This window comes from Capra hircus, chromosome 11 (assembly GCF_001704415.2).
Source record: "Capra hircus breed San Clemente chromosome 11, ASM170441v1, whole genome shotgun sequence".
NCBI lineage: Eukaryota > Metazoa > Chordata > Mammalia > Artiodactyla > Bovidae > Capra > Capra hircus.
In genome coordinates, this window is record NC_030818.1 from 10,781,494 (window position 1) to 10,804,406 (window position 22,913).

General features: G+C 37.3%; 1 protein-coding gene across 5 annotated transcripts in view; it reads right to left on the bottom strand.

Annotated features, from left to right (window-relative positions):
* The window catches only part of ALMS1 (ALMS1, centrosome and basal body associated protein), a 187,208-nt gene that overhangs the window by 30,785 nt on the left and 133,510 nt on the right, over positions 1–22,913 (bottom strand). For 4 of the 5 annotated variants that reach the window (XM_018055036.1, XM_018055035.1, XM_018055033.1 and 1 more), the window contains 4 exons: positions 20,433–20,603; positions 12,133–12,264; positions 10,517–10,666; positions 7,421–8,583 (listed from right to left, as the gene is read on the bottom strand). In XM_018055036.1, coding sequence (XP_017910525.1) covers positions 7,421–8,583; positions 10,517–10,666; positions 12,133–12,264; positions 20,433–20,603 — 1,616 coding nt within the window. The remainder of the gene's footprint in view (positions 1–7,420; positions 8,584–10,516; positions 10,667–12,132; positions 12,265–20,432; positions 20,604–22,913) is intronic. The other variant, XM_018055034.1, reaches the window with a different exon arrangement.

A 22,913-nucleotide genomic window follows, 5' to 3' on the forward strand; every position in this document is an offset into this window, starting at 1 on the left:
TCCCATATGCCACACAGCAACTAAGCCTGAACACCACATCTAGAGTCCATGTGCCTCAATGAAAGATCCCACACTGCACAATGAAGATCTGTGTGCGCCAACTAAGACCTGAGACAGCCAAATCAATAAATATTCTAAAAAGCTGTGAAAAGTTTTATACCCAAACAAGCTGTTATTCCTATACAAAGGTGACAGAATGATAATCTCAAATTTGCTAGAACTGGAGATGCACACTGCTGAAAAACTACTGAAAAATCGATCCAAACAATATAATTATTTAAATTAATAAACTCAGTTATATCGAAAAGACTTGTGACCAATACTGATGCTTTTAAAAAACATACAGTGATTTTGCTTATAATATGAAAGAAAAATGTTATACTTCTTGAAAATAAAGCCAATCAATACAGGAATAACACTTCCAGAATAAACATAAAATTCACAAAATAAATATTGGTACATTGGGGGAAGTGTGCTGTATGTGGGGAGAAGGAGGGCAAGCACAACCAACTTCATAATTCTTCGTATAATAGTGGAGTCAATAGATATTAACTGCATTTCTGACAGTGATACATTTGAGACAGTAGCTTAAGCAAATTTGTTAGTTACACGGCTGCTAAATTAGCAAAAAAAAAACCACTCAAAGAAATCATATACCAATGAAAAAAATTGAACACTGTAAGAAATCACTAAAAGTGATAAGAAACACTGAAGAACCAAGACAATTTTGGAAAAGAACAACAAAGTTGGAGGATCCATACTTCCCGATTTCAAAACAGTAATACAACAGTGAAATACTGGCATAAAGACAAGTAAATCAATGGACTAGAACAGACAGAGAGAAATAAACCTTTGTGCCATATGGTCACAGGATCTACGATCAAAGGATCTCTGACCCTTGACAAGGGGCCAAGATCACTCAATGGGAAAAGAGTAATTTTCTTAACAAATAGTGCTGGGAAAACTGGATATCCACACTCTCTTAAAAAGAATGAAGTTGGAACCTTACTTTATAGCATATACTAAAATTACCTCAAAACAAAATAAACACCTAAAACCATAAAATTCTTGGAAGAACACGTTAGGGGAAAGTTTCATGGCACTGGACTTGGTAATGATTTCAAAAGTACAGGAAGCAAAAGTCAACAATTGGCACTGCATCAATATTAAAAATTTCTGTGCATCAAAGAACACAATCAAAAAAGGTGAAAAGGCAACTAACCAGTTGGGAGAAAAATTTATAATATGTGATAAAAGGTTAATACTCAGAATATATAAAGAACTTCAACAACTCAATGACCAAAAAATAAATAACATGATTCAAGAATGGACAAAGTATCTGGACAGACGTTTTTCCAAAGATGATACGTGAATGGTCAAGAAGCATGTAAAAAGATGTTCAATATCAGTAATCATGAAAGAAATGCAAAGCAAAACTGTAAGATATCACTTCATACATATTAGGATGCCTCTATTAAAGAAAGAGAAAATAACAAGTGTTGGCAAAGATGTGGAGAAAGTGGAACCGTCTGTCTTGTTAGTGGGGCTGTAAAATGGTGTAGATACTATGGAAAACAGTACAGCAGTCCTCAGTTACAAACAGAACTGCCACGTAACTGAGCCACTCCCCTTCTGGATATACGTCCACAGAAACTGGAAGCAGGGTCTCGAACGGGTATCAGTACACCCATGTTCACAGCATCATATTCACAACAGTCTAATGGTAGAAGCAACACAAGTATCTACCGATGGATGCATAAACAAAATGTGGTATACACATACACTGCAGTATTATTCAGGGTTTTTTTTTTAAACAGACAATCCTGTCAGATGGTACAACACTGATGATCCTTGAGGAAATGCTAAGGGAAATAAACTTGCTACGTAAGGATAAACACTGTATTCCACATACATGAGGTAACTAGTGTAGTCAAATTCTTAAGACACAGAAGGTAGAATAGTGGTTGCTAGGGGAGGAGCATAAGGTGGTATGTATTTAATATCACTGAACTATACCATGCACAAAAAAAAATTCAAAATGGATTAAAGACAAATGTAGGAACTGAAACTACAACCAAAAAAAGACAAACCTCCCTGAAGGAAACACAGGCAGGAAGCTATGTGACACTGGTTGGTCTCAGTACTTTTTTTTGGATGTATCCTCTCAGGCGTGGGAAACAAAACCAAAAATAAACAAATGGGACTACATCAAACTAAAGAGCTTTTCCATAGTAAAGGGAACCATCAAGAAAAAGAAAAGGCCATCTACTGAACGGGAGAAGATAACTGCAAGCAATTTATTGGAGAAGGGGTGAGAAACGAAAATATACAAAGAACTCAGACAACTCAACATTAAAATACTAAACAACCTGATTTTCAAAATAGGCAAAGGATCTGAATAGACATTTTTGCAAAGAAGACATGCAGGTGGCCAAGAAGCACATGAAAAGATGCTCAACATCACTAATCATCAGTAAAGTAAAAAGCAGAAGTATAATGGGATATCATCTAACACATGTCAGAATGACAGTTAGCAAAATACAGCAAATAACAACATGGAAAAGGATGCAGAGAAAACAGGATGCTCATGCACTACTGGTGGGGATGGAAATGGGTGCAGCCATTAAGGAGAACATGGAGGTTCCCCGCAAAATTAAAAATAGAACTACCACATGACCCAAGAATTAGCTTATGCATATTTTTCAAAAGAAGACAGAAACACTAATCTGAAGAGATAAATCCACTACTACATTCACTGAAGTATTATTTAGAATAGCCAAGATATGGAAGCATAAGAATTCTTATCACAAGGAAAATATTTTTATTTCTTTAATTTTGTATCTATAGGAGATGATGGATGTTCACTAAACATACTGTGATAATCATTTCATGATGTATACATCATGTGAAATGCCAGGGTGAATGAATCACAAGCTGGAATCAAAATTGCCAGAAGTAATAACAACCTTAGATGTGCAGATGAGAACACCCTAATGGCAGAAAGCAAAGAGGAACTAAAGAGCCTCTTGATGAAGGTGAAAGAGGAGAGTTAAAAAGCTGGCTTAAAACTCAACATTCAAATAACTACAATCATGGCTTATGATTCCATTACTTCATGGCAAATAGAAGGGGAAAAAATGGAAACAGTGACAGATTTTCTTTTCTTGGCTCCAAAATCACTGCGGATGGTGACTGCAGCTATGAAATTAAAAGACAATTGCTCCTTGGAAGAAAAGCTATGACGAACCTAGACAGTGTATTATAAAACAGAGCCATCACTTTGCCTACAAAGGTCCATAGTCAAAGCTATGGTTTTTCCAGTAGTCATGTATTGATGTGAGAATTGGGCTATAAAGAAGGTTCAGTGCCAAAGAATTGATGCTTTTGAACTGAGGTCCTGGAGAAGATTCTTGAGAGTTCCTTGGACCACAAGGAGATCAAATCAGTCAATCCAAAGGAAACCTGGATATTCACTGGAAGGACTGGTGCTGAAGTTCCAATTCTTTTGCTGCTTGATGCGTAGAGCTGACTCACTGGAAAAGACCCTGATGTTGGGAAAGACTGAAGGCAAGAGGAGAGGAGAGCAGAGGATGAGATGGTTAGACAGAATCACCGACTCAATGGATGGGAATATGAGCAAACTCCAGGAGACAGTGGAAGACAGAGGAGCCTGGCCTGTTGCAGTCCACGGGATCACAAAGAGTTAGACATGACTTTGCGACTGAAGAAAAACAAATAAAAGATAAGTCATTATGCTGTACTCAAACAGATTTGTCAATTATATCTCAATCAAACTGGAAGAAAAATAACATAACACTTGCACACTGACAACTACAAAACACTGCTGGAAGACATTAAAGATCTAAAGAAATCAAAAGACATTCTGTATGCATGGACTGGAAGACAATATCATTAGGATGGCATTAAGCCCTAAAGCAAACCACCTATTAAATGCAATTTATATCAAAATTCCAATGACATTTTCAGCAGAAATAAAAAAGCTGATCCTAAAACTCATATGGAGACATAAGACCCTGACTGGCCAAAAGTGTCTTTAAAGAAAAAAAAGTTGTAAGGCTAACACTTCTCAATTTTAAAATTTACTGGTAGTCCAGTGGTTGAGAATCAGCCTTCCAATACAGGGGATATGGATTCAATCCCTGGTCAGGGATCCTACATGCTGTGAAGCAACTTAAGCATCAAAACTACTGATGCCTGTGCTCTACAACAAAGGATGCTGCATGATGCAACGAAGACCCTGCTTCCCACAACTAAGACCCAAGGCAGCCCAATAAAAACAAATAGATAAATATTTTTTAAAAACCCCGAAACTTACTACTAAATCTACAGTAATCAAGTCAGTGTAGTAATGACATATAGATATGCATGTAGATCAAAGGAACAGAATTGAGAGCCTAGAAATAAACCCTCCACACCTGTGGTCAGTGGTGTCAGGACCATTCATTAAGGAAAGAACAGTCTCAACACCTGGTGCTGGGACAACTGGATACCTATGTGGAAAAGAATGATGTTTGACTTCTGTGCTGTGCTGTGCTTAGCTGCTCAGTCATGTCCGACTCTTTGCAACCCTACGGACCATAGCCCGCCAGGCTCCTCTGTTACTGGAGATTCTCCAGGCAAGAATACTGGAGTGGGTTGCCATGCCCTCCTCCAGAGGATCTTCCCAACCTAGGGATCAAACCCAGGTCTCCTGCAATGCAGGCGGATTCTTTACCATCTGAGCCGCCAGGGCAGCCCAAGAATACTGGAGTGGGTAGCCTATCCCTTCTCCAGGGGAACTGCCTGACCCAAGAGTCTAATCAGGGTCTCCTGCATTGCAGGCGGATTCTTTACTAGTTGAGCCACCAGGGAAGTCTGTTTGACCCCTACCTCATACCATCCAAGATGCAAGTGAAAGAACTGAAAGTATAAAATTCTTGAAAAAAATAAATGGACAAATCCTCATGACTCTGGATTTCGCAACGGCTTCTTAAATATGACACCAAAAGCACAAGCAACAGTAGAAAAGACAGGCACCCTGGGGCTCCACTGAATGTGCAATGCCATGCAGCACAGAGCAGTGAGTGAGCAGAACACACATTTGCAGATTACACATTTGGTAAGATTCCTCAATCCAGAATACATAAAGAACTCTCACAACTCAAAACATGAAGGACAAACAATTTAAAAGCGGACAAAGACCTGAATAGATGGTTTTCTAAGGAAGATGTAAAAATGATCAACGAGCACATAAAAAGGTACTTTAACATCATTAGTCGTTATGGAAAGGGAAAGGCAAAGCAAACCACAATGAAAATGACCGTGAGTATGAGATACAACTTTGTACCTACTGGGGTAGCAAAAAAAAAAGGTAGACTGTTGGTGAATGTGGAGAAGCTGGAACCCTTAGAAATTGTTGGTGGGTATGGTCAAATGAGGTAGCCACTGTGGAAAAGAGTTTGAAGGTTTCTGAATAAGCTTAAAATTATTGGGTTGGCCAGAAAGTTCAAGTTTTTCCATAACCTCTTATGGAAAAACCTGAATGAACTTTTTGGACAACCCAGTACCATATGACCCAGTAGCATTTCCAACTCCTACATATATACCCAAAAGAACTGTATGTAGGTGTTTAAAAACTTGTACACAAATGTTCATGTTAGGTCTATTCACAATAGCCAAAAGGTAGAAACAACTCAAATGTCCATGAATGGATGAATAGATAAATAAAATGTCTAAACAAATATTATTATTCAGCCAAAAAAGCAATGAACTACTGACAGATGCCAGGACATGGAGAAACCTCAGATTATCCTAAAGTCAAAGAGGCCTGACACAAAGATCACATATGATGTGATTCCAATTAAATGAAATAATCTGAGTAGCAAAGTTCAGAAACACAAAGTAGAATTCTGTGGGTGTCAGGGACTGGTAGGAATGAGAAAAGAGTGACTGCTTAATGAGGTTTCTCCCAGGGTGATGAAAAGTTCTGGGATGGGACATGGTGGTAGTTGTAAGACACTGTGAATATATTTGGTAGCATGGAATTGTACACTTCAAAATGGTAAAACTGCAGACTTCACGCTATATATTTTACTACACTCCCCCCCACCCCCCTCCAAAATGCTCTATCTGCATCCTTTCCCCCATCTCCTCTATAGAACAAAATGCCTCTGTCGTGTCTTTCCCTATTCTTTGCTTACTTAAAAAAAAATCTTATTGTACTATTTATACATGTAAGTACTGTCATTAAATACCTACCAAAAACTCAATTATGAGAAATAATATTTATGGTAAATGTCTGAATGTTTTGTGCCTTCTTCCCACTAGACTAGTGGTCTCCAAATTGTTTTAATCATTGGGTTCTACTGATTAAATATTTCTGAGCAGAAATTATTAGATACTTATAAATTATGTATTATTGCTGTATTTATATATTGTAAAACATAGACAAAACATAAACTTTAAAAGGTTCTTTTCCAATGAACCATTTTGCAAGTACGCTTATTTGGAGAGCACGTCTCCAAATAAATTTTATCTTGGGTTAAAGTGATGGTCTGCATTTACGGACCCTGTAAAATCTGCCTTTATGGAATTCTCTACATTAAGGCCATATTAGCCTCATATGACTATTGTTACTGAGAACATACTGTAAGGACTCCGTCGAGGATTCTGTTACACCACAATGCCTTCTTGAGGACAGATGAAATTTCTCTTAAGTCTTTAAAACCAGAGATATCTGTACTGCTCTTGAAAATTTTGTTTTTCTACTAGAGTTATGTAATTGATCACAAAATTCTACCAATATTAACTGGTAGAAAACATAAAGCAAAATTTGTGACTCACTTTTAGGAACCACATCCACAAGGTATCAACTTGTCTTCCCATTACTCTTAATTATTCACTCATTTGTTTTAAAAATCATGTTGTAGCTCACTCCACCCTGGCTTCAATCTAACTTTCTATCATTCCAACTCTTCATCTACTTAAATAAATCATATCATATTACTTATATATGTATGTGTGTATGTACATGTGTGCTTAAAAGAACCTCAAAATTTCTTAAAAGACAGGGAGGAATGAATAAACAAAATCAACAGGCAAAAAAGAAGCAGGCAATATTGTTCAGAATGAAGGTCATTCTAAACTTGAAGTTCCACTGTACCAAGGGTATACTGTGCAGATTCTGAAGCATTTAGCAGCAAAGCCTTTCATCCAAAGGGTAATTTGTAAATGAATGTTGATGAAAAGAATGACAACTCACAATAGCACTGTGCTACACTTTCTCACTCTTTTCCAGTTGGTAAGAAATATTATAGGGAGGAAAGGACAATTGGCTTTTTTTCACCTGTGTGCAAAGCTGAACTAAAGAAGTCCATGAAAAAGGCAGTCACATTGCCAGATGGAATTTGTAGCCATGTACCTGGATGTGTTTCCTTCTGGTGTGCTCTGAAGTAATTTGGGGATAACCTGTATTCAATGCCTTCTTGTTTTTCTTGCTCCGCTTCTCAAGGTATCTCCTCTGATGGTCGGTGATACTGCTGTATAATTTAATTCGCCTGGGTGACAAACAAACTCTTTCATGGCCAAAAGCATGGATCAATCGGGCAGTGTCAATGGTGGAAATTGAGCTGCTCCTCTCTTGCAAAGTCATTTCCTTATCTGTTTGGGTCAATATATCTGATTCCACAGGAGAAGTGGTGGTAGAAAGGATGTTGGTGGCCGTATCTGTGAGCAGCTCACTATCCTCTGAGTGTCTAGAATCCGAAGAAGTGTTATTTATATAATGAAAACCTGGCTGTTTTCTCAGAATGTATTTATCAAACTTAAACTGTTCAATTTTAATCTGATTGGACCTCCCAGCTTGATGAGTAGAAAGAATCTTATTTTTTTTAAGATCACCTGTGTTTTTATGGCATTTCTCCAGGCTTTTATACTGTTTCTTTTTCTGAAGCTTGTTTTTCTGCTGCTGCTGTTTATCACCCCATTCCTTAACATCTTGTTCCCCTCTGCTGTCATCCTGTGTACTTTCTGAGGGCTGAAGAGAATGTGTGATGGGATGCTGAAGAAGTTTAGCCAAACGATCAAGTCGCTCCACCAAGGAAAGTTCCTTCTTGGCACTGAACTCAGGTTTCTGTTGCTTCTGCCGTTCCTGATATCTGTTCCAGAGTTCATTCAAACTCACAGTGTGCTCGGTTGTTAGCTCTGGGGTGGCCTTAGGATCCCTTTTTAGATCATTAATTTGTTTGTCAGATTTTGGAAAATCTCTAGCCTGACTTTTAGAAGCATGCTTCAATTCCTTGTTTTCCAAGTTTACATTGATACTGAGGCTCTGTATTCTGGTATAATCTGTCTTAGTCTTTTCCATATGTTGACAAGGGGAAGGAAGACAAGTGTATTCTCTTTGTTTGTCTGGATGATGTTGAAAGAAGTCTTTCCAAGAATGCTTCATGAAAACACTTCTTCCTAAGGATTCATGGCAAAAATCTTGATCACTTGGTAGGTGCACTGGATGATGAAAGTAAAACTTAGCTGACCTGAATACAGAATGGGTAGTATTTTCAAATTCCGAATGACATTTGGATTCTGAAAAGAAGGAAAAGAAAAAAAAGATTCTGAAGTACTTTCAAAATATCTGCATTCCATTTAGAAACAGTATTCACATTTAATTCTTTATATACAAAACAAAGACTGAAGGAAATAACAGTTTGTATAGGTCAGGGATGCAGTTAGGCAAGAGTGGGCAGTCCCGAAGCCTTTCCTAGACTACAAGGCCGTCAGCTTAGCCTCCCTTTCCACAGAGATGGGAAGGTGGGAGAAGTTAACTACATGATGGCGAGACTGTATCCGTGAAATAAGCTGCCACAATTCTGAGAACGGCCTCAAAGAAATGGGAACAAATTGACCCTGGAACTGAAGATTAACTATACTTAAAACAGTCAAGATGATGCTGATCAAACCACTGCATGACCAATTCCAAGACGACTGTCAGAGCTGACTGCAGTTTCTGCATGTAGTCCCCTCTTTCCCTGTATACACCCTGAAACATGCCTTTAAAAGCTCTTACCCACTGGTTGTCAGTGGGGGAGTCAGCCTTTGGACATAAGTCTCATCCACCCTCCCCCTGGTCTGCTAGCTTCCAAAAGAAAGCAAACTTTCCTTGCCATTAAAAAAAAAAAAAAAAAGAATGGTTTATATAAAGATTCAGAAAATTCACTGCCTGTATAAAGGATTCATGCCGTGTGCCTAGTGCCCAGACTGTCAGGGTAATACTTCAAGAGACTCGGGCTCAAAAGACCCAGATTCTGGGTTGGATTCTGCCACAAACTGGCTGTATGACCTTGAGGAGGGCACTCTGGTTATTGGGATTATCACACCAGCTGCTATCTATCATTGCCTGTTATGTGTGGAATATTATAAGATATGCTTTATCTCTAATTTTTTCTCTTATAAAACTGATAGAGAGGTATTATTAACCTCTTCAGCAAAGAAACCTGAGACTTCATTTTTATCATCAGTAATTAAATGGATAATATTTTCAAAAATGGCAATTCTTTACATGTTTTACAGCCCAGGAAAATTCCTTTTTTGTGAAATATCTTCACACCTCCCTCCACGCAGATGATACCACTCTAATGGCAGAAAGTGAAGAAGAACTAAAGAGCCTCTTGATGAAGGTGAAAGAGTTGAGTGAAGACACTTGCTCCTTGGAAGAAAAGCTATGACAATCCCAGACAGCATATTAAAACCCAGAGACATTGCTTTGGCCACAAAGGTCCTTCTAGTCAAAGCTATGGTTTTTCCAATAGTCATGTATGGATGTGGGGCTTCCTTTGTGGTTTAGATGGTAAAGAACTTGTTTGTGATGCAGAGACCCAGGTTCGATCCCAGAAGATACCCTGGAGAAGGGAATAGCAACCCACTCCTGTACTCTTGCCTGAGGAATTCTATGGACAGAAGAATCTGGGGTCACAAAGAGTCGGGCATGACTGAGCAACTAACATACATACATGGATGTGAGACCTGGACCATAAAGAAGGCGGAGCACTGAAGAATTGATGCTTTTGAACTGTAATGCTGGAGAACTTGAGAGTCCCTTGAACTGCAAGAAGATCAACCCAGTCAACCCTAAAGAAAAGCAACCCTGAATATTCACTAAAGCACTGATGCTAAAGCTGAAACTCCAATACTTTGGCCACCTGATATGCAGAGCCAACTCACTGGAAAGGACCCTGATGCTGGGAAAGATTGAAGGCAAAAGGAGAAGGGGGCAGCAGAGAGTGTGATGGTTAGATAGCATCACCAAACAAATGGACATGATTCAAGCAAACTCCAGGAGACAGTGAAGGACAGGGGTGCTTGGCGTGCTGTAGTCCACAAGGCTGCAAAGTAAGACACGACTTAGTGACTGAACAATAATGCTCACCGGGATTAAGTGGAAACATGTGGACACTGGTGCTTGGGGGCACACATGCTCTCTCTCTCTTATAGCTCCCACCCCGCCACCCAATCTCATTACCTGCAATATCTATCTGTAAGGATTTCTTTTCTTCTGACCAGGCTTCCTTAGTAACCTTCCTCTTACTATGGATCTCCTCTTTCTGTTTAATGTCAGTCTTTGTGTCTTGTAGTTGAGTTGAGTGCTGTGAAGCAGCAGCAGTACTGGAACCTAAGACAGGAAAAAGAAGACTATAAGTTGACAAAACTTATTTTAAAATACCTTTCAAGCAGCTACCCTGGGTTGGGAAGATCCCCTGGAGAAGGGAAAGGCTACCCACTCCAGTATTCTGACCTAGAGAATTCCATGGACAAGTCCATGGGGTTGCAAAGAGTCGGACACGACTGAGCAACTTTCACTTTTCACTTTCACTAGCGTGAGATGACAGTTAAGATGGGTAAACACTGAGAATGAAAGAGAAAGACAGCTTGGGGAAAGGTGACTACATATGAAAAAAACGGAATCAGCAAAGCAACTCAACATCTAAAAACAGAACAATTATATAATTTATTTGATTATAGAATTTGTAAGCACTGAAAAGTTGTTTGGGAGCCAATTCTACTATTCTGAAAGACTAGGCTAAAGAGGTTTATTTTTAATTTTTAAGGGCAATGAAAACTTTTTGATGTGGAGATTAACATGATCAAAACTTTTGAAGCACTGATTTAGCTACAGCAAAAAAGGGGGTAAATTTTTGAAGTTTTGCCCAGAATACATATAAGTTCTGAAAAAGAAGCAATACACACACAAAAGAGAAGTGGCTAATTATACTCAAAAGTATGTTTCAATATTTATAACTGTGGCAGAAACTACCAGCTGTCTTCTGAAATTGATTTTCTTCTGCCTCTAAAATAGAACCTGACTTAGCTGGGCATATGTTTACGAGAATAGAAATTATATTTCCCAGCCTCCCTGGCATCACAGGTTGGTGTGACCATGTGAATAACTGGCTAACAGGATGGGAGGGGAATGATACATTTAAATTTTGAGAAGTATTTAAAGGAAGAAATATACTTTTTTCTTTTCCCGTTTTCCTTTCTACTGGCTGGAATATGGGTCTGACGGCTACAGTACCAGAATGGAGGCTAAAACACTGAAGCAACAGGAGAGAAAGAGCTTTATTACCTGGTATTCTATCTTCTTTAAGCCAATGTCTTTTCTGTTTTGTTTTGATCTCTGAGAGCTAAAGCTAATCCTAACTTAAACACACTTGAATAGCCATTTTTAACTAGTACAGTCCTACTGAAGTGTTTTAACTAAGTAGGTAGTTAGGAAGTGAACAAGCTAAATTCCTGAAGAACAAAAGCCTGTGTATGACAATGTTATTAAAGAGCTAGCATCTCATGGCACCAAATATTTTTATCAGTAGTGTTTTTAAAAATCCATTATGTGAATTTATGGCAATCAGATTAATTTGTGTACCATATACACAAAGTTCTCCAAAAATATTTCAAAGAGCTTTAAAACCGTTAATTTCACCTGCCAGTGCATACCAAAAGTTGCAGCTAATATTCTATTTCAGATATGAACAAGATGGAGGAGGGTTGAAGACAACTGGATAATACTTTTCTATTTATTGATATATTCATTTTAGAAGGGCAGAAGAAAATAAAAGGCAGATAATTCAGTTCCTCTACCTGTGGCATCTTTCTGCAAGGATTCTTTTTCTTCAGAGTAAGCAATCTTGGTCACTGCCTTTTTAGTGTAGATCTCCTTTTCTTGGTTTTTGTCTGAGAGGTCCTCATCCCCAGTGATGAGAACTTGAGCATCTGGAGAAGGAAAAGGTAACACCAGAAAGTAATACACCACCCTCCCCCAAAAAACAAAACCTCGTTATACACTAGAGGAAAAAAGCATCTCATAGGCTCAACCATGTAAAAGCTGGGGCAGTTCTGAGGACTTCATAACACATGACAGCTTTGGGGAGTTTGGAAACCGTTCCCTATTTTTCTGTGTACAATCATTTTAAATAAAATCTGCTCTTTGCTGATTTGATGCAACAGTAAGAAAAAAAAAGGCGGGGGGGGGGGTCCAGATCAGGTACCTTTCAAAGTAGAAAAGTAGATCTGAACCACCTTTCAAGTTCTTTGGCCTGTTCAAAGTTTTTGTCACTTAGGGGGCAAATTCTGACATTTCATATAATACTAGAAAAAATTCATATCACCTAGATTTTATATACAGTACTTATGTAATTTTTAAAAGTCTCCTGAAGTTAAATTTGTCTAATACTTTCTATTTCCTTTTTCTTGGTCATATTTGCTTGAGATTTATCTACTTAATTGGTCTTTTAAAGTGAGTTTTTTTGTGTATGAGTTTTTAAAGTGTATGAGAAAACTCAAGTGCAAAATTATGTTGGTAAATAAATTAAAAATCACCAATACAACTAGGATGCAGTTACCAAGCAGTTAGTAATGGTGTTATATATATATATATATATTTTAAGCAATGGATTGACCAGAGATTCATTTTCTATCTCTAAGAACAGATATTTTTAAACAAAGCAACAGAAAGGTAACAGAGATTACTAAAAACACCATAATGGACATCAATGCGTCTATCATAGAGCTTAAAAAATAAAACATTACAGATATAGTGATAAAGATACTCTATGTGAAGGCTCAATACCATTTTCAGCAGCAACCTTAAGCTCAATATAGAATCTGCCAATTTCAAGGATGTTTTTGAATTTAATGTATTGGATTGTTTTATGTGCCCTTCTTTAAACTTTATATAAAGGGTATAATACTCTGAGTACCTTTAAGTAACTTGTCTTTTACACTCCAAATTATGATTGGAGGATTTACTCATAATGACTCTAATTCATGCATTCTTAATGTTACACAGAATTCTATTCAATTAATGTATCAAGTTATCTGTTGATAAACTTTAGGCTATTTCTATTTTTTTAATATTAAAAAGCATTATAATGAACATTGTTGTAGAATTTCTTTGTAGGTTGTATGAACTGCAAATATTCTCTCAGACTGTGTCTTTTCTTTGTTATGATGTGTTTTGGTGTACAAAATTTTTTAATAATATCGTATTTATTTTATTTTTCTTTCATGGTCTGTGCTTTGCAGGTCTCATTTAATAAACCAGTATTTCACAGTCAGAACACGGTCATCTCAATTCTAAAAGCCTCAAGTTTCCCCTTTTACATTTAACATCACTTGGACTACGCTTTTGCTTAGTTTGCAGTAGGGGCTTCCCTGGTGGCTCAGATGGTGAAGAATCTGCCTGCAGTGTGGGAGACCTGGGTTTGTTTGATTCCTGGGTTGGGAAGATCCCCTGGAGGAGGGCACGGCAACCCACTCCAGTATTCTTGTCTGGAAAATCCCCACGGATAGAGGAACCTGGCTGGTTACAGTCCACAGGGTCGCAAAGAGCTGGACACCAATGAGTGACTAAGCACAGAGCACACAGGGATCTATCAGATTTTATTTTTTCTTACATCTATAATCAGTGGCCAAAATGCTACTGACTAGTTCGCCCCCTCTCCAGGATATGTCATCTGTGGCATATATTAAGTTTCCACATTCATGGGTGTGTTTCTGGTCAACACATTGTTCCACTTTTGTTTATTACTACATATTAGGTCTTAAATATGTTTTACACACACACACACACACCACACATGCACACAGTAAGTCTTACGATACCTGGTATGGCAAGTTCCCTACCTTATTCTTTAAATATACTTCTTGATTTTCAAAAAACACTTGGAATCAGCCTGTCAAGTCCCAGGAAACACTCTACTGGAATTTTGAGTAGTGATGCACTGAATTTACTTAGGGTTCCTTACTGTAATTCAATGAAGCTTAATCATTTTCTATGTCCTTTGTTAGAGTCATTTCTAAGTACTTATTTTTTGTTTTTAAAAAATGTATCTTAAAAATACCTTTTGCATTATGTCTCAGAAGACATATACCAGATATTGCACAGAGAATTCAGTGAATTGTTAAAAAAAGTGAACACGTACCAGGGTTTTAAAAAACACCTGGCTAGAAGTATACATGCTCTCCTCATTCTTTCTTCCAATCTCCCCCAGGCTGATAATTAACAGCCCATTTTAAATGCAACGGACTACTTATATTTCTGAACTTTCTGTAAATAGAAAAAAGAGCACATAGCCTTATGTCTTATTTTCTTCTCTCATGTTGTATTTTTAAGATCCATTAAGTGTTAAAATATATTTGTCCTTTACTTAGTCTCATTTTCTGGTTAGTATTCAACAATGTTAATACAATTCATCCATACTACTAGGCATTTGGTAATTTCCAGTTTGAAGCTATTACAAGAACTGCTGTAAAGAATATTCACGTGTGTCTCCTGGTGCTCACGCACATCCTCTTCGGTGGAGTACATAATTAAGATCAGAATTGCTCAATTTGCTCTGTGTAACTTAGTAGATAATGGCAAATTGCTTTCCAAGGTCACTCTCGAAATTTACATTCTCACCAGTAGTGAATAAATACCGCTTGTTTTATATTCTTACCACCACAGTACTGACTTTTTCATTTCAGCCATTCGAATGGATATGCAGAGAGATCTTATTGTGATCCTAATTTGCAAATCCCTGCTGATGAATCAAGCTGAATATTTTTGCATATGTTCATTGGCTATTTGACCTTCTCTTTTAAAAGTACCTATTCGAGTACTTTTGTCTTTTTCAAAATTTGGATTGCCCACCTTTTTCACATTGATTTGTATCAGTTCATTTTATATTTAGATAGAAGTCCTTTGTGACATATGTATTGAAAATATCTTCCCCACTCTGTGGCTTGCCTTTTACTCTCTCATTTGGTGGTTAATTAATAGAATACCTTAATTTCATGTGATATATTTGTCAATATTTTCTTTTATAGTTACTATTTTGGGGGGCTGGGGATCCAATTTAATAAATCTTTTCCCATTCCAAGATTATGAAGACATACTCCTCTGCATTTTCTTGCAGAAAACTGATCTATTTCATCTACCTATGCCTTTCATATTTAAATCTATGAAGTATATGGAATTGATTTTGACAAGCAGTGAAGTGGGGGGGGTCAGTGTCCCCCCTCCACCCTGTATCCAATTTACGTAACATCATTTTACTAAAAACATCATCTTTCCCCCCACAGTACTGCAGTGGTAGCTTTATCATCAATCAGGTGTCCATATATATGTAAATCTGTTTCTAGAGTCTTCTCTGCTCTGGTCAGTCTGTTTATTCTTGGGCCAACATCACACCGTCTTGATTACTACAGCTTTATAATAAGTTTTGATACTTGGTAGTGTAAATCCTATAGATTTGTTCTCCCATTTCAATTTTTTATTATTTATATTTAAGGATATAACTTTACCCTAAGTATCACTTTGGCTATCTTCTATACATTTTGATATCACAGTTTTAAATATATTTCAACTTCAAATATTACTTTAACTTCTGAGTTACTTAGAATTACAGTTTTAAATTTTCAAATACATGGTTATTGTATTAGTATATGTATATAATATTAATATATTATGTATATTAGTTTCCTAGGGCTACCACAGTAAAGTATTATCAACTGAGTGGCTTAAAACAAAAGACATTTATTCTCCCAGTTATCTGGGAGAATTCTTCCTGGTCTCTTCCAGCTTCTAATGATCCCTAGTACTCCCTGGCTTAAGGCAGCATAACTCCAATCTTTGCTTTTGGCCCCCTCTCCTATTCAATAAATACACGGATCACTGGATTTAAGGTCCACTCTAAACCCAGGATGATTTAACCTAAAGATCTTTAACTAATTACATCTGCAAATAACATTACATACTGAAGGTCTCAGTGAACATGAATTTTGGGGGAATACTACAGATTTTTGTTGTTATTACAACTTTTTGGCTACAGTAGTCAAAGAAGCTGTTCTGTTTGAACATCAATTCTTTAAAAGCAACAGTTTCATCAATTTTTCTAAGTGTTTCACCTGTTCTTTAAAAAAATGCAAAGTTCTCAATAAATCAAATTTTAAAATTCCATTGTTTAAATCTTCTCTAACTTTTTTTTGTTTTTATTTTTTTCCCTTTTTATTATTAAAACCCTTGTGTGGAGGGCTGACATTAAATAGAACTCAAGAAGGGAGCTTCTCTGCTTCTTAGGAAACCCCCACTCAGAAGCAGGTTATCTATGAATGGTTTAGTACCTGATAGGTGAGGGGGTGGCTGCCTTTCTGGCTGCACTGCACTGTCCAAAACCAAGCTAGGCATGCCACACCACACCCCCGGGGATATGGGCAGCCGCCTGCCAGAGGGGCACCAGCTATCTGAACCCACCAAGGCTTCCATGGTGCTGCCGTATGGTTCTACCTCAATGGGATTCCAGAGGTCTACAGTCTTAAATCTCACAGATGGTAGCTTTGCCAATTGGCTCCTCAACCAAGCACATACACTTTAATCCTCCTTCCAGCATCTCTCAGTTTCTGATGGATATGAATTGTTGGGTTTACCTATATCTTCCTGTCATTTTTCCTGCATACAAGTTTGAGTACATGAAAATAAGCTCAAATTTTACCTTGCCTCGTGGTATATTTGAGCCTTTTTTACTGCAAGGGACACTCGTGTGTGCATGCGTGTGTGCGCATTCAGTCGCCCGGTCACGCCTGACTCTCTGTGACCCCGTGGACTGCAGCTGCCAGGTTCCTCTGTCAATGGGGTTCTCCAGGCAAGAGTACTAGAGTTGCCATTTCCTACTCTTATATACAGATACAGGCATATATATACATACACAATTCATAATTATATATAATTTCATAATTATATATTACATATTTATATAATTCTATATTACATATTATATATTATAATTAATATATATTATTAGTAGGAGTATTCCTACTCCTAGGAGTATATATATATATATATATATATATATATATAATATATATTATTTTTTGGCCTAGAATTTCATTTTGTCAATATTAACTCTGCTCACTACCTTTTCTTTGGTTAGTATTTGCCAAATATACCTTTTTCCATCTCTTTTAGATGTTTTGGGAGGTAACACAAAATAAACAGTAATCTAATCAAAATATCAGAAAGTCGAATAGTTCCATTAAGCTTGTAATAGAAATCAAGTTTTCAAATCCCACCAATTCATTTAGTCATTTCTTCCAGTATCACTAGCCTTGTTTCCAAATAACATGTTTCATATTGTTGTATCCTTTTTAGTTCCAGAAAATTTTTTATTTTCTTCTATGATCAATAGGGATTTACCTTGTAGAAACCTTTCCTGTCACAGCCATATTCCCTCATTCTATCTTTTGAAGTTTTAACCCTATACTAATGTTCAGTTTATACATTATGTAAATAAGAGTCTTGATATAATTAATATTCAGTTCATATGTGATGGTGTTATATTTCTGTTATTTACAGTCAAACCAACTAGAATACTGTAATCATATTTATTTTCTTTCACAATGTCTTGCTTTTCCTGAGGAGTTAACAATTGCCTGGTTTTACATTTGCTAAGTTTCTCTATGCCGTTCCCTTCTTCATCCTTATAAATGGAAACAGAATCGAAAATCTCTTCTAAATACAGCCAACTATGTAAGGCAGTCGATCAACCTGACTCTTTCCTTGCAGTCCTCTGTCTGAACTGGATCTAGGTCTTCTGCACCACTGCTGCAGCGGCAATTCCCTTCGCACTCTGCTAGGCTGACCTCATTTCCTTTATTCTGTGCTTCCCTTTAAAAAAATTAGACCTTTAATTTCAATGAAATAACTTTCCCTCAGAATTTCAAGGCATTATTCCTTTAGTTTCTAGTCCCATGTATTACTTTTCTTTTTTTAATCAGAGTATAGTCACTTTACAGTAAGTTTCTACTGTACAGCAAAATGAACAAGCTATACGTATACATATATCCCCCATTTTGGGATTTCCTTCTCATTTAGGTCACCACAGACCACTGAATAGAGTTCCCTGTGCTATACAGTAGATTCTCATTAATTATCTATTTTATAGGTAATATCAATAGTGCATGTATTATTTTTAAAAAGTTTAACATCAGTCTAATATCATTTCTTTACATGGTTTTCTCTTTGGAAGCTTTTAGAATCTCCCCTTGCCAGTGTATCAAAATTTCAAACAGTCATGTGCTTTGATGTGGATTTTTATGTACATAATAGTTCCTATTAATATGAAAATTCATATCTTTCACTTTGGGGATCTATTCCTATACTAGTCCTTTGATTTCTTCTTTTTCACCTTCTCTATCTTCTGTAGGGAACACCTGTTTTTTGATGATGACCCTTTGGAGTCAATCTTGAATTTTCTTTTCGTTTTCTTTTTTCTTTTCCCTTCTTTTTACGTTCTATTTCCTATCAGATTTTCTTACTTTTATATTCCAATCATTCTGAGATTTTTATTTCTGATATATTTAATGGGTTCAGTTAGCTGGTATACAAAAGTTTTCTCCAGCAGGTATCTTCTCCCTATTCTTCTTAACCCTTTAAAGTGAGAGGTTCTAAGGCTGGGCTTCTCCCACGGTTAATCAGGAGGGCTTTCCCTTAGGATGTTAAGTCTGAAGTAGACCAGCAATAATAGTAACAGATGATCCCTATAAGAAGCGGGAAGTTACAGGGGTCCCTAAGGTAACAAAGCCCAACTTTATTTCAAACACAACATCCTTACCAAATGCAACCTCGAGGTAAGTTGTGCAGACTTCTAATGGAGTTCCCTTAGTCTATTACTTTTTGCTTCCTGTCAGTTTTTGCATATCCAGCTTCTTCACAAGTGTCTAACAGTGGGATCATAGGGTTACCTATATGAACCAAACTGCCACTAGTATATAGCTAGCATATGAGAGTTTTCATTTATGAACTACATTTTGAAAAACTTTTTATTTACTTGGCAGTCTCAGTGCTAACTGGCAGATGAGCTTATCTCATTTCAAAAGACCTCAAAATGCTTTTGAGTGCAACAAAAAGTTATATGGAAGAATGTCTGCACTTTAGCAAGCAGCCTTTCATTTGGTTTCCTTAAAAAAGCACTAACACCATCACAGGAAATCATTAACACTATGCCAAAACTAGAACATAGAGCCAGCAGCCCTTGTTTGAATACTGCCTCCAGATTAGTAGCTCCTATCTGGCTAATAGCTACGAACATGAATAAAAAACTGTAAATGTAACAAAGTAACATGTGTAAGTATACATGTAGAGTTTTCAGTGGCTCCTGGAATTTTCATTTAATAAATACTACTGCGTATCAATTAAAGAAGCACAATATCAGTGATGCAAAGGGGAAAAAACATCAAGGAGATTCCTAAAGATTAAAAGCTTTTATAAAACGCTGGGGCCTTCATCTGGGAATAAGAATGAAGACCCAAGATTGATGCATGAAGCAGACTGAGTCTTCGTGAGTCTGAGGCTCATGCGGACGGATGCAAACAGAAGAATGTACATCCTTTCTGCAGAGGACAGTCATGCCTCAGGGTTCACTGATTATTGCCAAGAAGGAACACAAGCTGAGTGCAACCAGATAGCCTGACTTTTCAAAGGAAGCCCAAAATCTTATTTTTAAATGCTGGCAGCAAAATTTTAAAAATTTCAAAACAACATGTAAGCCACAGACTTTCCTGCAGAATCCAATTGATGAGATTTTTATACCATCTGACAGATAAATTCATGAAGCATTTTATCAAGACTTTCTATGGATTTTAGTCTTTAAAACATTTAATTGGATATAATTTCATTTTAAAAGCTGCAATATAGTTTCCATAGTGAAACTAAAGTTTATTGTTTTCAAAAATTTGAAGCATTTAAAAAGATTTTATATTTTCCTTCTTGTACATACCCAATGAAACACCTAGGAGAAAAGTTCGCATTAATGAAGTAGAAAAAAAGAAAGGACAATACTCCCACTTAGGATGAATACGGAAAAAAAAAAAGGCCACAAAATACACAAAGCCACTCCAGTCACCTGCATTATCTTTCTGAAAGGGTTTTTTCCCCATTGACAAGGATGCCTTAGTTACCGCCCTCTTACTGTAGATGCCCTCTTTATGTTTAATGTTAACAGTGTCTGCCAGGTCATCATCCCTTGTGCCTAGCACCTGAGCCGGGAAATCTGGAGCAATGGCATCATTGGATCCTACAGAAAAATGGGAAAGTAGTACAGTTAACATAAGTACAGATATGAATTTAAAGAAAAACAAAAAAAATTACCTCTTAAACCACTTCTATAAAAAAGGCACTACCATGGGAATGTTATAGGGTAATTAGAAGGAGACGTCAGTCAAACTGAAGCTGTCAGAAATGTACAATATTGCAACAATATAGTGGAGAAGCAAATGACATAAGAGGAGACATATAAAGCAGAATATCAGTTCAGAAGGAAGATCAAATTCTAGCTCAGAAATCTTTTCAGACAAGGAGAAACAGATTGCAAGTAGGGACTTTCTGAAATATGGAGAGGAAGGAAGAGACAAAAGCATTTTAGGCAGAGGTTATGGTATTAGCAAAGACAAGGAAAACAGTAAATAAGAAAATCAGACACTTTTGTAGTCAGACATTTAAGAGAGTCGTGGGAGATATTAAAGAGTAATTGGGACAAAATTCAGCTGGGCATAGAATCCCAAACTAAAGGGGGTAATAATAAAGGGAAATACAATCAGTCACATTTTAGGAAGGTTAATCTGAAATAATATAAAATATTATAAGGAAAATTTTATGTGATAAATGTAAGATTTGAATGTAAGATTTTTTTTTCTTTTAAAATACATTTCATCATTAAAAGTTTACCCATGTCACAAAGAAGAGGCAAAAGGACATATCTGGATATATAAGAGTTTGTAGTAACTACAGAGTTATCTTCTACAAAAAAATTTTTTTTCCTTCTTATCTGATACTCCATATCTCATGCATTTTGTAAGCACTGGAAAGGTATATGGCCAAAAAACCAAGTATCAGTTCAGGTGGTTCAGTGGTAAAGAATCTGCCTGACAAGCAAGAGATGCAGGTTCAATCCCTGGGTGGGGCAATTCCCTGGAGAAGGAAATGGCAATCTACTCTAGTATTCTTGCCTGGGAAATCCCATGGACAGAAGAGCCTCATGGGCCACAGTCCCTGGGGATGCAAAAGAATCAGACGTGACTTAGTGATTAAATCACCACCACCACAAATATCAGTCCATTAGTACAATATAAATATGTCATGAGGACAGACTGTAAGAATCCTATTAAGCCCTCTGGGTTGTATGTCCATTGAGCTTTTCTTTACTTCTGTGGCATCACTTTCATTCGCTCCCTATCCTTCAGGTAAATCCTCATTGTCCTTTCTTCAACTCAAACTCTCAATGTTAGAGTTCCTGAAGGGGTCAGAACTGGGTTCTCTTCTCTTCTCTTCCTGAACTCACCAATCACCAATGTATAGAACTGTATGCTGATGACCAACAAATATATATCTCTAGCTGGAACCTTTCTTCTGAGCTTCAGATTCTAGTACTTAGGACACAACTAGCCTCTACAGCATTTGGGGGAGAAACTGTTTTAGCAAAAATAGAAATGACACTTTTCTTAAATAAAAATAGGAGTTTTCTGATAAACAAGGAAAATAAGGAAACAGTGAACAGGCTGGGGAAACAACATAAACAGGCCTGAAAGAGTTGAGCGATCTCGGCTTATTCTTTACTGTCACTGGTAACACGTGCAGCTAGACTTCTCCTTCACAAAGCCAAACAAAGCTAATTACTCTCTGACTCCATATGAATTGTACTCTGCACCTGGCATTCTTCTCCCCCTACACTCAGTAGCGTTCTGCATTCCAAAAAGGTTAGGATCAATAACTGGAGGGAGAGGCAGGCCCAGTCGCTGAGCTGCCTGATGCCAGCTGTGGCCTTTTTTGAAATTTTGCAAAGGAAAAAAAAAATACAAGGGACATCCCCGGTGGTCCAGTGGTTAGGAAGTCACCTTCCAATGTAGGTGATGTCGTCCAGTAACTAAGATCCCACATGAAAGTGAAAGTGTAAGTCACTCAGTCAAGTTTGACCCTGTGACCCCATGGACTTCAGCCCACCAAGCTCCTCTGTCCATGAAATTCCCTAGGCACAAATACTGGAGTGTGTGGCCATTCACTTCTCCAGGGACTCTTCCCTACCTAGGGATCAAACTCAGGTCTCCTGCATTGCAGGCAGATTCTTTACTGTCTGAGCCATGGGGAAGTGGTGTACCTTGAGGCAACTGGTCCCTTGGGCCGCAAACTACTGAGCCCACAGCCTACAACTAGAGAGAAGCCCACACAGCGCATCTAAGATGTAGCCAAAAGCAAACAGATACATTTTTTTAAATGCAAGATCTTAATTTTGATTCTCTCCCTATTACCCAAAGAAAAGGGGCATAGTTCTTAAGACACTAGCCTGCTGTCTTTTCCCCTTTGCTGGACAATGAAAAGAATAAAGCCATCT